The sequence below is a fragment of the Heliangelus exortis genome, chromosome 8 (assembly GCF_036169615.1).
Source record: "Heliangelus exortis chromosome 8, bHelExo1.hap1, whole genome shotgun sequence".
In the NCBI taxonomy this organism is placed as follows: Eukaryota; Metazoa; Chordata; class Aves; order Apodiformes; family Trochilidae; genus Heliangelus; species Heliangelus exortis.
Window position 1 is genome coordinate 28,869,267 of NC_092429.1, and position 13,837 is coordinate 28,883,103.

Below are 13,837 nucleotides of genomic sequence, written 5' to 3' on the forward strand. Positions count from 1 at the left end.
TGGGTTTCTAAGGGAAAATGATCCCTGCTTGGCTCTGCTGGCTCTGATACTCCCTGTGTCTGAGGGGAAAAGCTGCCCCTGCATCCCCTCTCATGTGCAAGGAAGTGTTCTGTATGTTTAGCAGGCTTATAGTTTGTATTCAAAACTGCAAAGACTAAAGGACATATTCAGATTTCCTTCCACTGGTGGCAGAATTCTCACCTCTTCCAGTGGTGAGGAGCGAGGCAGGAATGCTCAGCACCAGGCTTGCAAGCAGCTGGGTTGAGATGCCCCAGGAGCATCAGTGCTGCTCAGGGAAGCAGCTTCTTTCCCAGAGAAACCATCCCAAAAAGGTACAAAGACACTGAAGAGTCAGGTCCCACAGTTCAGGCAAAGCCACTGACAATATGACAATAATCCACAGTCTGCATTGCTGCAGCCTCCAGAGGCTCCACCATCCCTCTGGGCAGGCTGTGCCAGTGCTCTACCACCCCCAAAGTAAAGTTCCTCCTGGTATTTAGGTGGAACTTTCTGTCTTTGTGCCCATCACCTCTTGTCCTATCAGTGGGCACAACTGAAAAGAGTCTGGCCCCATCCTTCTGACACCCATCCCTTAAGTATTTATCAGTATTGATGAGATCCCCCCCTCAGCCTCCTTTCCTCCAGACTAAAACGACCCAAATCCCTCATCCTTTTCTCATGATTTCTACTCATTTTCATAGCTCTTTGCTGCACCCTCTCCACCAGTTCCCTGTTCTTGAATGGGGGAGCAGGAGGTGCAGATTCCCCCTGAATCTGCCACACGGCCTCCTAAAAATGGAATTGTGGCCCAGCTTGAACTGTGGATGAAAAAAAGGCAGAAACCAGACCCCCATGTCAAGTTCAGGCCCCATCCCCCAAACACGAGTGGTCCCATGGGTGACAGCAACACTATGTACATGGGGCTTTGGCTGGACCCTGCAAAACCCTAATCACTTCAGACTACAAAGCTTCTCCCTTTATTTGGTTAATGAATCCAAGCATGAAAGCAACATGTGGCAAACTAACCATGAAAGAAAAGCCTCATTAATGTATCATTCTAGAAGGACAATTATGAAGGTGTAATGAAGGGCAAACAGGAGTGTATTTTCATTCATTGTTCAGGAAGATGTTTAAAAAGTGTAGATTCTTCTCAAATTTTAGTGCAGATGCTTCAAACTGGAGATTCTTTACTGAAGTTTCCTGTTTTCCTAGGATGTTCCTTTTTGCATTAATTTTTGGGTCAGTCATCTGGTCAGGAAGAGGAGACAATGCAGCTCAGTGTGGCTGATAAATTGCACTATATAAACAAAGAACACTGCAGACATGAACTATATATATATTTATATTCTGCCTGCAAAACATTCATGGTGCCTAATTAATAAGCAATTGCTGGTTTGCTAAAGGTTTCCTCCTATTCAAGTCTTGCAAACAGAGAGGCAACAGTGCTGCCTGCTCAGAGCAGATCTGTTCACATTGGAGGAACTGTCTACCCACAGTAAAAAGCCCTTAGAGTTTATTAGAGATTTCATCTTGAAAAGGGTTTAATGTGCCCAAATAACCTAAGTCAATGAAATTCAGGGAATATCTTCACCTTCCAGTCAGGCTCCAGTTGGATGCACTCCACATATCCCTCCTGCAGGGTGGGATGGGTGCTGTGCTGGGGGCCACTGGCATCCTGAGGATAGATGCAAAATAATTTTTGATATTAAAATGTAAAGAAAGCTGCGTTGGGGAAGGATGCGGGCAAGACCTTCATGTGAGCAGCAAACTAAGGGATGTCTTGGTGTCAGCATTGGCACTTGGAGGGCAGGAAGGGACAGGAGTGGCCAAAAGTGGTGGATGAGGGGAAGGCTGTGGATGTGCTCTACCTGGACTTCAGCAAGGCCTTTGACACCATCTCCCACAGGATTCTCCTGAAAAAGCTGTCAGGCCACAGCTTGGACAGGGGCATCTGTGCTGGGTTAGGAACTGGCTGGAGGGCCGGGCCCAGAGAGTGGTGCTGAACGGGGCTGCATCAAAATGGCGGCCGTGGTGTCCCCCAGGGATCAGTGTTGGGCCCAGTGCTGTTCAATATCTTTAGTGATGATTGAGATGAGGGGATTGAGTCCATCATCAGCAAATTTGCAGATGACACTAAGCTGGGGGGGAGTGTGGATCAGCTGGAAGGCAGGAGGGCTCTGCAGAGGGACCTGGACAGACTGGAGAGTTGGGCTGATCCCAACGGGACGAGGTTCAACAAGGCCAAGTGCCGGGTCCTGCACTTTGGCCACAAGAACCCCATGGGGAGCTCCAGGCTGGGCACAGAGTGGCTGAGAGCAGCCAGACAGAGAGGGAGCTGGGAGTCTGGATTGCCAGGAAGCTGAAGAGGAGGCAGCAGTGTGCCCAGGTGGCCAAGAAGGCCAATGGCATCCTGGGCTGGCTCAGGAAGAGCGTGGCCAGCAGGTCCAGGGAAGGGATTCTGCCCCTGTGCTCAGCCCTGGGGAGGCCACAGCTTGAGTCCTGTGTCCAGTTCTGGGCCCCTCAGCTCAGGAAGGAGATTGAGGTGCTGGAGCAGGTCCAAAGGAGGCAACTGGGCTGGGGAAGGGACTGGAGCACAGATCCTCTGAGGAGAGGCTGAGGGAGCTGGGGGTGTTGAGGCTGGAGAAGAGGAGGCTCAGGGGAGACCTCATCACTCTCTCCAACTCCCTGAAAGGAGGTTGGAGCCAGGGGGGGTTGGGCTCTTTTTCCCAGGCAACTCTCAGCAAGACAAGAGGGCACAAGAGGTCTCAAGTTGTGCCAGGGGAGGTTTAGGTTGGACATGAGAAAGAATTTCTTTCTGGAGAGGGTGATCAGCCATTGGAATGGGCTGCCCAGGGAAGGGGTGGATTCTCCATCCCTGGAGCTATTTCCAAAGAGCCTGGATGTGGCACTCAGTGCCATGGGCTGGGAACTGCAGTGGGAGTGGATCAAGGGTTGGACTTGATGAGCTCTGAGGTCCCTTCCAACCCAGCCCATTCTATGATTCTATGATTCTATGAAAAGGCACTCTAAACCCCCAAATTTGTTGATAAATCATAGAGTCATATAATAATTTTGGTTGGAAAAGACCTTTAGGATCATCAAGTCCAACCATCAACCTAACACCGGCCAAGTGTTACTTAACATAAGCCATCTCCCAAAGCACTTTGTCTCCATGACTCTTAATGCCTCCAGGGATGGTGACTCCAGCACTGCCCTTGGCAGCCTCTTCCAATGTCTCACAACCCTTTTAGTGAAGAAATTCTTCCTAACACCCCACCTAAACCTCCCCCACGTGCAGTTTGTGGCTGACCCCCTCCTCTTGTCCTGGACACACTCCATCCCCTCCGTGTCCTTCTTGTCGTGAGAAACCCAGAACCCACCCCAGGATCCGAGGTTTGGCCAGCACAGGGGGTACAACCCCATCCCGGGATTACCTGGGGCTGCGTGTACATTTGGGACCCCTTCCCAGGGTGCTCACGGGACGTGTTGGCCCCACCTGGCTTGTGACAAAAACCCCACCTGGGGCCACCTCGCTCGCTAACAAGATGGGTGGGGGTGGTCACCTTCCCCTCATGCCCGGCAGCCTGCAGAGGGGAAGGGCGGGCTGGAGGAGGTGCAGAGAGCCGTACTGCCCACAAAGGCCGGGTTTGGGGGTCTCCTCCCTCTTCCCCCCTTCCTCCTCCTCCTCCTCCTCCCGGAGCGACCAGCGTGCTCCAGCATCATGGCTGCGAGCGGCGGAGTCCGCGCCTCCCGTCCTCTGCTCCTCATCCTCCTCCTTCTCCTGGGAGGCTGTGGGGCTGTTTTACCCCCGGAACCTCCACCCCCGAGTCCCGAACCTCAACCTCAAGCCGAATCGGCTCTGCAAAAACCCAGCGTGTTACTCGCCATCCTCGCCCGGAACGCTGTCCACACGCTGCCCCATTTCTTAGGCTGCGTGGAGAGGCTGCGCTACCCCAAGGACAGGATCGCCCTCTGGTAAGAGGAGAGGAGGGAGGGAAGGGAGAAAATTCCCCCCGAACCATGAAGGAGAGGGTCCGGAGGAGGGCGATGGAGCTTGGGAAGGGTCCGGAGCACAAATCTGATACGGGAATGGGGGGTGTTTAGCCTGGAGAAAAGGAGGCTTCTTGGGAAAAAAAAAAAAAAAGAAAAGAAAAGGGGAGATCGGGCTCTTACCTCCTGAAAGGTTGGAGCGAGGGAGGGGGGGGGGGGGTGTCTGTCCGTCTTCCCCGCGCAAAAGGAGCAGAGGAAACGGCCTCAAATTTTTCCAGGGGAGGTTTAGGTTGGATATTAATATTTCTTCACCCAGGGGGTTATCAAGCATATGTGCTTTTCGAGGGAAGCTGGCCCGGAGCCTGGGAATATTCAGTGCCTTAGCATTTATCCAAATCCACAGCCAGGAAAACTTCGCGGCTGGGAGAGCCGGGGTGGGAGTGTGGTGTTTGATTCCCTGGCTGGTAAATACCGGGCTTTGTGGGAAAGGGGCTCGGGTTTTCCAGGGTTGGAGAGAAGGAGAGCTGGGTAGGTGCTGTCGGGCATTGAAAAGGAGCATTGTTGCAAGGCTGTGGTCCAAGAGATGGATTCAAAGATGTATTCAGAAGGCGCAGCATGGGGGCAGCTGTGGCAATCAAATGTGCGTCGGGGGGGGAGGAATCAGACCAGTTTGGGAACTGGTCAGTCTGCCTTTATGTCTAAGGAGGGAAAAAAAAAAAGAAATAAAACCACCCCCTGTCTTTCCCTCCTAACTTCACATAAATGTTGGGGAGAGCAGGAGTTGCTTGGAAGGACCCAAACCTGATCATCTCCTTCGTGTAAAATAAGCAGTGGTGCTATAGGGCCTGATCCAGAGTTCACTCGAGACTCCTGGTAACCTGAAAGGGCAATAAAGTTTTAATTTGTGTAAAGGGCTGTGGGGAGGAGCCCTGCCCCAGTCACACAGCTGTAACTGCACTGTCATTAAGTGTTGCATTGAGTGTTTCTCTGTGTGCCTCAGGAGCATTGCATTTGGATCAGTAGGAATTGTGCTGGGTTGGAGTTCCTGGTAGCAGATGTGTTTCAGCTGAGTTTGGTGTTTCTAAATCATAGTGGAAATTTTAAGTGCAGACCTGATCACCATAACAAGCTGGATTCTGAAATGCCTGTAGCTGTAAAGTGCAGAATTAATAAATCTGGGGATTTTTTATAGTCCTGCAAGAGCACTGGTTGGCCCTATGACTTTTTTAATATATTGTTTGCATTATCCTTACTTAAGGTCTCTGCAGTATTGTGTTAAAGTATTTTGTGCATAATATAGCATATTTTAAGTTCTCTTTCACTGTTTAGATTCTTAGAAGAATATCACTCTGTTTTTAAGAGGATTGCTCACAGGCACCAGACTCGATTAAACTGGAAAATTTGCTGTTGAAAATGTCAAGCTTTATAAAATGGGAAGGACTGAAATGTGGCAACTGTACAGGGAGGTCTGTGGGTACTCTGAGCTGCCACAGAAAGTGAGCAGTGTTTGTAGGGTGGCAGTGATTCTGTGGAGAGGTTTAGTCCTGTTCCCTTCAGCTCCCCAGTAAGACTTTGAACTTTTACAGCACTGGGGATGATCAGGATGCAAAACACACACCAAAAGGAGGCTCACAGACTGTTATCTACCATTAAATCTCTTGAGAACAAATTATACAATGCAGTCTGTTTCTGGAAGCCTCTTGCATTTGAGACACTGTGCTTGAATTCCAGGATTTACCTGTGTTCCTCTGTCCTTGCAGAGGGAAGGTGTGAAAGGCAGTGAAATGGTGGTTATCAAAGAGATGAATTCCTTCACTGTCACTTAGAGTAGACTTCAAAATGTCCTGAGCAAGTCAGCATTTGAAAATGCTCAAATGTGAGAATGAAAATGAAAATGAAACCCATGTCTCATCTCTTGAAATTCTGTGTGTGCTCCATATGGCTCAAGGCCTTAAATTCAACAGTGGATTCCTCAGACAGATTTCTAGGCTGGAAGTTTTATGAATGGCAGTAGAGATGGGTTAAGAGACAATGACTGAGTTTGAATCAGACACTGATTTTTCTGTTCATAGCCTGTATCAATCTCTCCCTTTGCTAGCCTGATACTGAGCAAGAGATGTGTGCTGGACAGTCTTATATTCCCTGCTTTCCTTTAGTCTTAATTCTAACTTCTCCAGCTTCTGTGGTTGTGAGCAACTTCAGGAGGATTTGCTGAATGTTCTAATGACTTGAGGAGGACATTATGAGCCATGTCCTTTCAGTTTAAGGCTTTCTTTCTTCCTTCCCCATCCAAAAATCAGGAAGCTGCATCCAAACTGCTTCCTGGGGATGGTCCCTGGCCTGTATGTTGGCCCCTGGTCACCATTGCTGTGTTGGGCTGACCCTAGCTGGACTTCCAGTGCCCACAAAAGCTGCTCTATTTCTGCCCCTCCTCAGCTGGACAGGAGGGAGAAAATATAATGACAGGTTCATGAGTCAAGTGAAGGATGGGGAATTCACTCACCAGTTACCCTCATGGGCAACCCAGACTCAACTTGAGGAAATCAGTTTTATTTATTCCCAATCACACCTCCGTTGGATAATAAGAAATATACCCAAATCTTGGGACAACCTTTCCCCCATCCTCCCCTTCTACCCAGGCTCAACTTCACTCCCAGTCTCTCTGCCTCCTCCTTCCCAGCAGCACAGGGAGATGGGGGCTGGTGGATGGGGTCAGTTTATCACATGTTCTCTCAGCCACTCCTTCCCACTCCAGAGGAGAATTCCTTACACACTTCCCCTGCTCCCCTGCCTCCCCCAGGAGATAGCCCTCCATCAGCTTCTCCAGTATCAGTCCTTCCCATGGCTGCCCCAGGTTCTGCTCCAGTGGGGGTTCTCCACAGGTCCTCCCAAGAGCTCCATGGGGTCACAGCTTCCTTCAGGCACCCACTGGCTCTGCTGTGGAGTCCTTTATGGGCTGTAGGAATATAGATGCTCCACTGTTAACCTCCAGAAGCCATGGGGGCTTATCTGCTCTGCTGATAAGCTCCATGGATTGCAGGGATACAGCTTGCCTTGCCATGGGCTTCCCCATGGGCTGCAGGAGACCCTCTGCTCCAGTGCCTGGAGCTCCTTCTCCCCCTCCTTCCCTGACTTTGCTGTTTCCAGGGCTGTTTTTCTCACATGTTCTCATTTGTTTCTTCAGCTGCTGTTATGCAGTAGGCTTTTTTTTTCTTTTTTTTTTCCCTTCTTAATTATGTTATCACAGAGGCATTATCACTGGCCTTGGCCAGCAACAAGTCCAGCTTGGAGCCATCTGGCATTGGCTCTGTCAGACACAGGGAAAACTTCTGGCAGCTTTTTACAGAAGCCACCCATGCCAAAACCTAATGCCTTGGAGAGCACTAATGGACACAGGACACCTTGTCCCAGGGTTTTTTTTGTCCCAGAATTGTCCTAATGACCTAATAGTGAAGATTTCTGTGGAGCAGTGCTCAGGTGTTTGCCCTGGCCCTGCTTAACTTGTTGGGGTGGCCATAGGGGATCTGGCTTGGTGCTGGCTACCAAACAGCAAAGATTCCCCATCTTAGCAGAACCCAGCTTCCCCCAGTGCTGAGATGCATGTGTAGCTGTGGAAGGGTGACAGGGAGGTGACAATTGTCCTCATGAAGGAGGACAGGGTCCCAGCCCTTTCCTTAGGTGCCTGTGGAAAGCCTGGACAATGTCTGGCTCAAAACATGGTGATAAAAATGACCCAGAAGTTCCATAGTCAGCATTCCTCAACCCTCTTTTGGGTGCTTGTATATTTTTTTGTGTGGATTTTTTTGGTTTTTAGGTTTTTTTTGTTGTTGTTTTTGTTTTTTGTGTTTTGAACATGAGCAATGCTGACTCTTTCTTTATTTGAGATCCATTCCCTCAGAGGTAAGGAACATTTTTGTCTGTCAGGCAGGTTCATCTTCTCTGCAGCAGTAGAAGTGTTTGCATTCAGCAGTTCCTCACTTCCCTTACCTTTGGATTAGGTGAGGGTAGAACAAAGCAAAGTTGGATGTAATTCCACCTTTAAATACCTGCCAGTTCTTAGCTGTGGGCCATCTGCTCTCTCATCTTTTTACCAACCTAGGGATTAAGTGGCTGTGTAAATAAGTTGGGGTCTGGAAGCAATAATTAGGTTCTTTTGTGCTTGAAAACCCGTGGCTGCTTTGCAGGTTTGGGTATGCTTAGATTTCAGAAATTATAATGTGAGCCATTGGTGAGATTGGAATAAATCCCAGACAGGAGATCAGTGGGAAAACTCTACCACTGGCCCCAGTGAGCAAATGGATTTAACTCAGAAGAATTAGATGTAGCTGCAAACAGAAGCTGATGAGATCAGTGTAATTAACTTCCATAAATTTATATTATTAATCTACAGCTTGCTAGGGACACTCTATTTGAGCATTATTTTCAACTGTTTACTTTTCAAATGTGAAATTTTCTATGCATTTTCATTTGAAACCCTGATGGGTGATACTGCTCACTGGGAAATGTTGGCTTTCAAACATGCTGTGTTTTCTGTCCCTATCTCCATCTATCCAAGAAGGTCACTTTAATCTTCACAGTCAGGATTAATCTCTTTAATAATGGGGAAGTTCCAGTCTGCTGGCTCTGTCTCTGGTGGTTTTTTCTCTGTTTCAAATGTGGTTACCTGTGCCATGACTTCCACGTGACAAGCTGAAAGTTTAGAAACTAAACTGACTTCATTTGGCTACTGGTTTAAACTTGTTGGCTATAGTTTCCCATTCCTATTTATAGATACTTCTGATATATTTATTATACAGCTTTAATAACATAATCATGGACTAAACGGGGCTGAGCAAACCAGGATCTGCACAGTCTTGGAGTTGGGATTAAGGTGATGTTCCTGCAGTGCAAGACTTTCTTCCAAAGAACTTGCATTTTAGATGGTTACACAAAAAAAAAAAAAATGGGAGTTAAAGAAATGCTTCTATTTCCTAGCTGGAGAAATTGGGGAAGAAAGTTGAAGTAACCTACATAGGATTCTTGAATGTATTAAGACCAGATGCAGTATTAATGACTGATATTTCTGGTTTCTTCTTCCATACTGAGGTCACTTTTACATAAAGTGCAGTAAATTTATGTAAGAAATGGAAAGCCAGGGGAGGCTAAAGAAATTATCCCATCATAATATCCACAATAGCTGGTTTTGCCCTTTGTCCTCATTTAAATCTTGGCAAAATTAAGCAAATGGCATAATGAGATTGTTCAGTAGAAACATCTGCATGGAAGCTAGAAATGACTGCTGCTGCCTCACTGAGATCTGCAGGGCAGAGCTGAAACTGCTCCTCAGCAAAAACCTCCAATTCTGCAGAGAAACACTGAAAGAAGCAGGAGCTGGGGGATGTAAAATAATGTAAAATAATGTGTTGTCACAAAGAAACAGGAGGACAGGGTTCAGTATCAGAGGTTGTTGTTTATTATAAGTCTTTGGATGCTTTCAAAGGTCAGGAAGAATTAGTTTTCAAGTTTGATTTGCTTTGCTTTTTTAAAAATATGTACAAAGTAGGAGTGAAAAGCCCTTAGGGGGTTCATTCCTGCCCAGGACAGGATCCCACTTAATCCCCTACTTGTTTGTGACCTGGGGCTGGGATTTCTCATCCCATTAAGGCTTGGAAGGATGTGGACTGTCACATCTGAAGCCTCTTCAAGGGGCTGGGAAATGGGGAGGCAGCTGTGGGACTGGGTCAGATCATCAGCTGCACCAGTGTGGGCTGCAAAGTGCTGGAGGGAATTAATCCCTTAAAAAAAAAAAAAAAAAAAGAGCCAATTTCACCTCTACATTCCTGGCATATGGAACTATGGAACTAATTCAGCTTCTTCACTTGTGGTGAACCTGGAAGCAGGGGTCAGTTAAGTCTCCTCCAGGTGAAGTTTGTCCTGTTCCTGTTACCAGTCTGGTGTTACAAGGACAAACCCACTTTTCCTTCTGGAGCATCCCAAGGGTAATGCATGGATATCCCAGATGAGGTTAAAGCTGGAAGGCACCTCTGGAGGTTGTAGTTGCTCCAAGTAGGGCAGCTGAAGCAGGCTGCACAGTCCCATTTCTGTTCAAGTTTTCAATATTTCCAGGGATGGAGGCTCCCCAGTCTCTGGGCACCCTGTATGATAACCACTGGCAAGGAGTGTCTTGAAAGTTGGGATCAGCTGAGGGTGAATCTAACAGGGTGGTGGATCTTTGGGGTGAGGAGAAACCTGGGTAAAGCCTGCTGTTCCAGTTGCTTTGTGGGTTTGTTTGGTTTTTTTTTTTTCCTTTACCTTTTACATGTTCTTTCTGCAAAGTGAAGCAAGTCTCCTTTTCAGAATGCTGCCTGCTCCCAGCTACTCAGGCTCCTGAAGAAGAGACCCCAGCTGTCTAAGCACAGCTGGAGCACAGTTGGTTCCTGGGAAGCATGGCATGAGCCTGCCTTAGGAGAAGAAAACAAGGAATTCTTTCATGAGGGCCCAGAGTGGGGATATGGTCCTGAAATACCATCTGGGCTTCAGGAGAGAGGGAGAGGGCAGAGATGATGCAGGGTGCTGTCTGTTGGAAACTTGGAATTTCCTTCCTCTGTGATGATGTTGCAGGCTTGATATTATTTCAATATATTTATGTGCATCTCATTTCCTTTCTTGTAGTGAAATGAGGATATTTAGTGAGGACAGGGAGTTCAGTGAGTGTATTGCTGGTGCTTATCACCAAAGGTGGGTTACAGCTAAGCAGGGCCCACGTGCATCAAAATTTCAGGCTAAAGAAAGAGAGGGATAGAAAATAAGATAGGGATAGAAAATAGGAAGATTGGAATAGAAAGTTTTTTAGTGTGGATTTTTTTGCCATCTTCTGACAAAGTGTCCAGCTCCTTCAGACAGGCAAGAAGCACTGTGAAAAGGCTCCTCAGTGAAGAAAAAAAAGACTTTTAAAGAATTATTATCATTGGAACTGCACAATTTACTTCGTTCAGTGCCTGAATCCCATTTTTAAAAATAAAAATGGTTGGTTTTGTTATGTGTGAGTGCATGGATGCTTTTGTATATATCTGCCTATCTATTTATCTGACTTATATATGGGCTCCTTGGACCCCAAAGTACTTTTGTGACTGTAGAATAGTTTCAGTTTTCCTTCTGGAAAGTTAACAGGGGACCTAATAAATATATTTTGATTTTAAAGTTTTTCCATCTGACTCTGGAACTGGTAAATGTTTTAAAATGGAGTTGAGTCACCAAAGTTTCCTGGTTTTCCCACTTTGGTGATGATTTGTGATGTGACAAGTTAATCCTCTTCTTCCCAGATCACAGAAAATGAGGGGTTGGAAGGGACCTTGAAAGATCATCAAGTCCAACACCCCCTGCCAGGGCAGGGTCACCTCCAGGAGGTCACACAGAACACATCCTGGTGGGATTTGAATGGCTCCAGGGAAGGAGATTCCACAAACCCCCCTGGGCAGCCTGGGCCAGGGCTGTCACCCTCACAGGAAAAAACTTCTTCCTGATATTTATATCACTGAATGTTTAGGTTGGAAGAGACCTCCAGGGTCATCCAGTCCAACCTGTGACCAACACCACAATCCAACTACTAAACCATGTCCTTAAGGACCAGGTCCAAACACCTTTTAAATGCTTCCAGGGCTGGTGGCTCCACCACTGTCCTGGGCCATTCCAATGCCTGACAGCCCTCTCAGTGAGAAAATATTCCCTAACATCCAGCCTAAACCTCCTCTGGTGCAGCTTCCACCATTAAGGAGAAGAGGCTTTTTCCCTCCTCACTCCAACCTCCCCTGGGGGAGTTGAGGAGAGCTCTGAGGTCTCCTCTCAGCCTCCTCTTCTCCAGACTGAACACCCCCGTGTGGTCCTGCCAAATAAGTGGCTTAATGTTGTGCCAGAGACTGAATAAAGGGTTCCTCTGGAGAAGACTGGATTTCTGTTCCTGCAATGTCCCTTGTGTTTCTTTGGGAAAGGTGATTACTTACTTGGAATAGCTGGGATGCTCCTTGTTCAGGAGTGAAGGCAGCTGTGTCTTCAAATATGTACCTTTCAAATCTGATGGACTTTGCAACTTCATCCCCCAGTTCTTTCAGGACCTGTGGGTGAATCCCATCAGGTCCCGTGGATTTGTTCACCTCCAGGTTCTTTGGGTGGGCTTGAACCTCCTTTTTCATCTACTCTGAGGGGTTTTTCCTTTTCCCAGTCCCTGCCTTTGGCTTCTGGAACGCGGAGGGTGTGAGGAGGATTTACTTAAATAAGTTTCTGGATGCTGCTGTGTTTGCTACTTATAATTTGTGCTGCTTTGGTAGGAAGTTCTGGTTGGAGTTTCCATTTAGTTGTCTCTGAGATGAGTGGCTCCAGGGTTCTGGAGGAGCCTACCCAAATTCTTTTAAATAGGTTAGCAGGGAATAATCATTGCTTTTTGGGTCTTTTGCATCTTCAAAAATTATTTTGCTCTGGAGCTGGCTGTCAGAGACATTGGTTGGACTGAATTTTTCAAGACATTAATCTGAAATAAATTCAGTATGTAACTGGAAATGTGACTGCTGCTAAATATCTTCTCCAATTTATGATTTGATTATTTTTTTTTTTTACTTAAAGCAGGATTAAAATGCAAATTATGATTGTCAAGCCATGGAGTGGGCTTGTGGCACACATCACTTCTAGTGTGTGCTCATTTCCCCCCTCTCCTCCTTTATTTCTCACACAAACAAGTCAGTTGTTGCTTCCACAAAAGGTCTCATCCCTGAGTTATTTCAGAACAGTGAGCTCATAGCTGTCTGCTGGCAGAACTCTGCTCTGACTTCACACAAACGAAGGCTCTTGCCAGGCTTTTTTTCCTGATACCTGAGACTTGAAGGAAACTCTGTTTTACAGAACAAGAATTAAGATGCTACCAGGGATGTTTCCAGCAACTTTGACTACAAACATCACATCTGGTTTTTTGGACCTGCCTGTCTTTATATACCTGATGCAGATGTAAGAGGAGAGGAATAGATGTCCAGAGCTATACTGGGAAAGCAGTAATTTCTTTTCAATGCTCAGCAGATTGCAAAGCCAGTGTAATGGTGCTGGCTGATCTTGCTAGCTGAGGGGGGCTTCAGTCACCTTCAGATTTGCTCTTTTTGCATTCTGCTTATAGACTGCACCCTTGTTTGACCCCAGGCACTGCAGAGCAGGTGGATGTCATAGAATCACAGAATCATAGAATTGGCTGGGTTGGAAGGGACCTCAGAGCTCATCAAGTCCAACCCTTGATCCACTCCCACTGCAGTTCCCAGCCCATGGCACTGAGTGCCACATCCAGGCTCTTTTGAAATATCTCCAGGGATGGAGAATCCACCCCTTCCCTGGGCAGCCCATTCCAATGGCTGATCACCCTCTCCATCAAGAAATTCTTTCTCATGTCCAACCTAAACCTCCCCTGGCACAACTTGAGACCTCTTGTGCCCTCTTGTCTTGCTGAGAGTTGCCTGGGAAAAGAGCCCAACCCCCCCCTGGCTCCAACCTCCTTTCAGGGAGTTGGAGAGAGTGATGAGGTCTCCCCTGAGCCTCCTCTTCTCCAGCCTCAACACCCCCAGCTCCCTCAGCCTCTCCTCATAGGATCTGTGCTCCAGTCCCTTCCCCAGCCCAGTTGCCTCCTTTGGACCTGCTCCAGCACCTCAATCTCCTTCCTGAGCTGAGGGGCCCAGAACTGGACACAGGACTCAAGCTGTGGCCTCCCCAGGGCTGAGCACAGGGGCAGAATCCCTTCCCTGGACCTGCTGGCCACACTGTTCCTCAGCCAGCCCAGGATGCCATTGGCCTTCTTGGCCACCTGGGCACACTGCTGGCTCATGGTCACCTTCCTGGC

The 13,837-nt window shown here is 47.6% G+C and overlaps 1 protein-coding gene and 1 long non-coding RNA gene across 2 annotated transcripts in view; one reads left to right on the top strand and one right to left on the bottom strand.

Annotated features, from left to right (window-relative positions):
• Positions 1–954: 954 nt before the first annotated feature.
• LOC139799387 (uncharacterized) lies at positions 955–4,598 on the bottom strand. Its single transcript, XR_011727240.1, has 2 exons — positions 4,174–4,598; positions 955–1,248 (listed from the first exon to the last, which is right to left on the bottom strand). It is a non-coding gene; the product is annotated as an uncharacterized lncRNA (long non-coding RNA).
• COLGALT2 (collagen beta(1-O)galactosyltransferase 2) overlaps positions 3,653–13,837 on the top strand; it is a 45,548-nt gene continuing 35,363 nt past the window's right edge. The window contains exon 1 of the mRNA XM_071751368.1: positions 3,653–3,975. Within this exon, the coding sequence (XP_071607469.1) occupies positions 3,722–3,975 (254 nt within the window). The 5' untranslated portion in view covers positions 3,653–3,721. The remainder of the gene's footprint in view (positions 3,976–13,837) is intronic.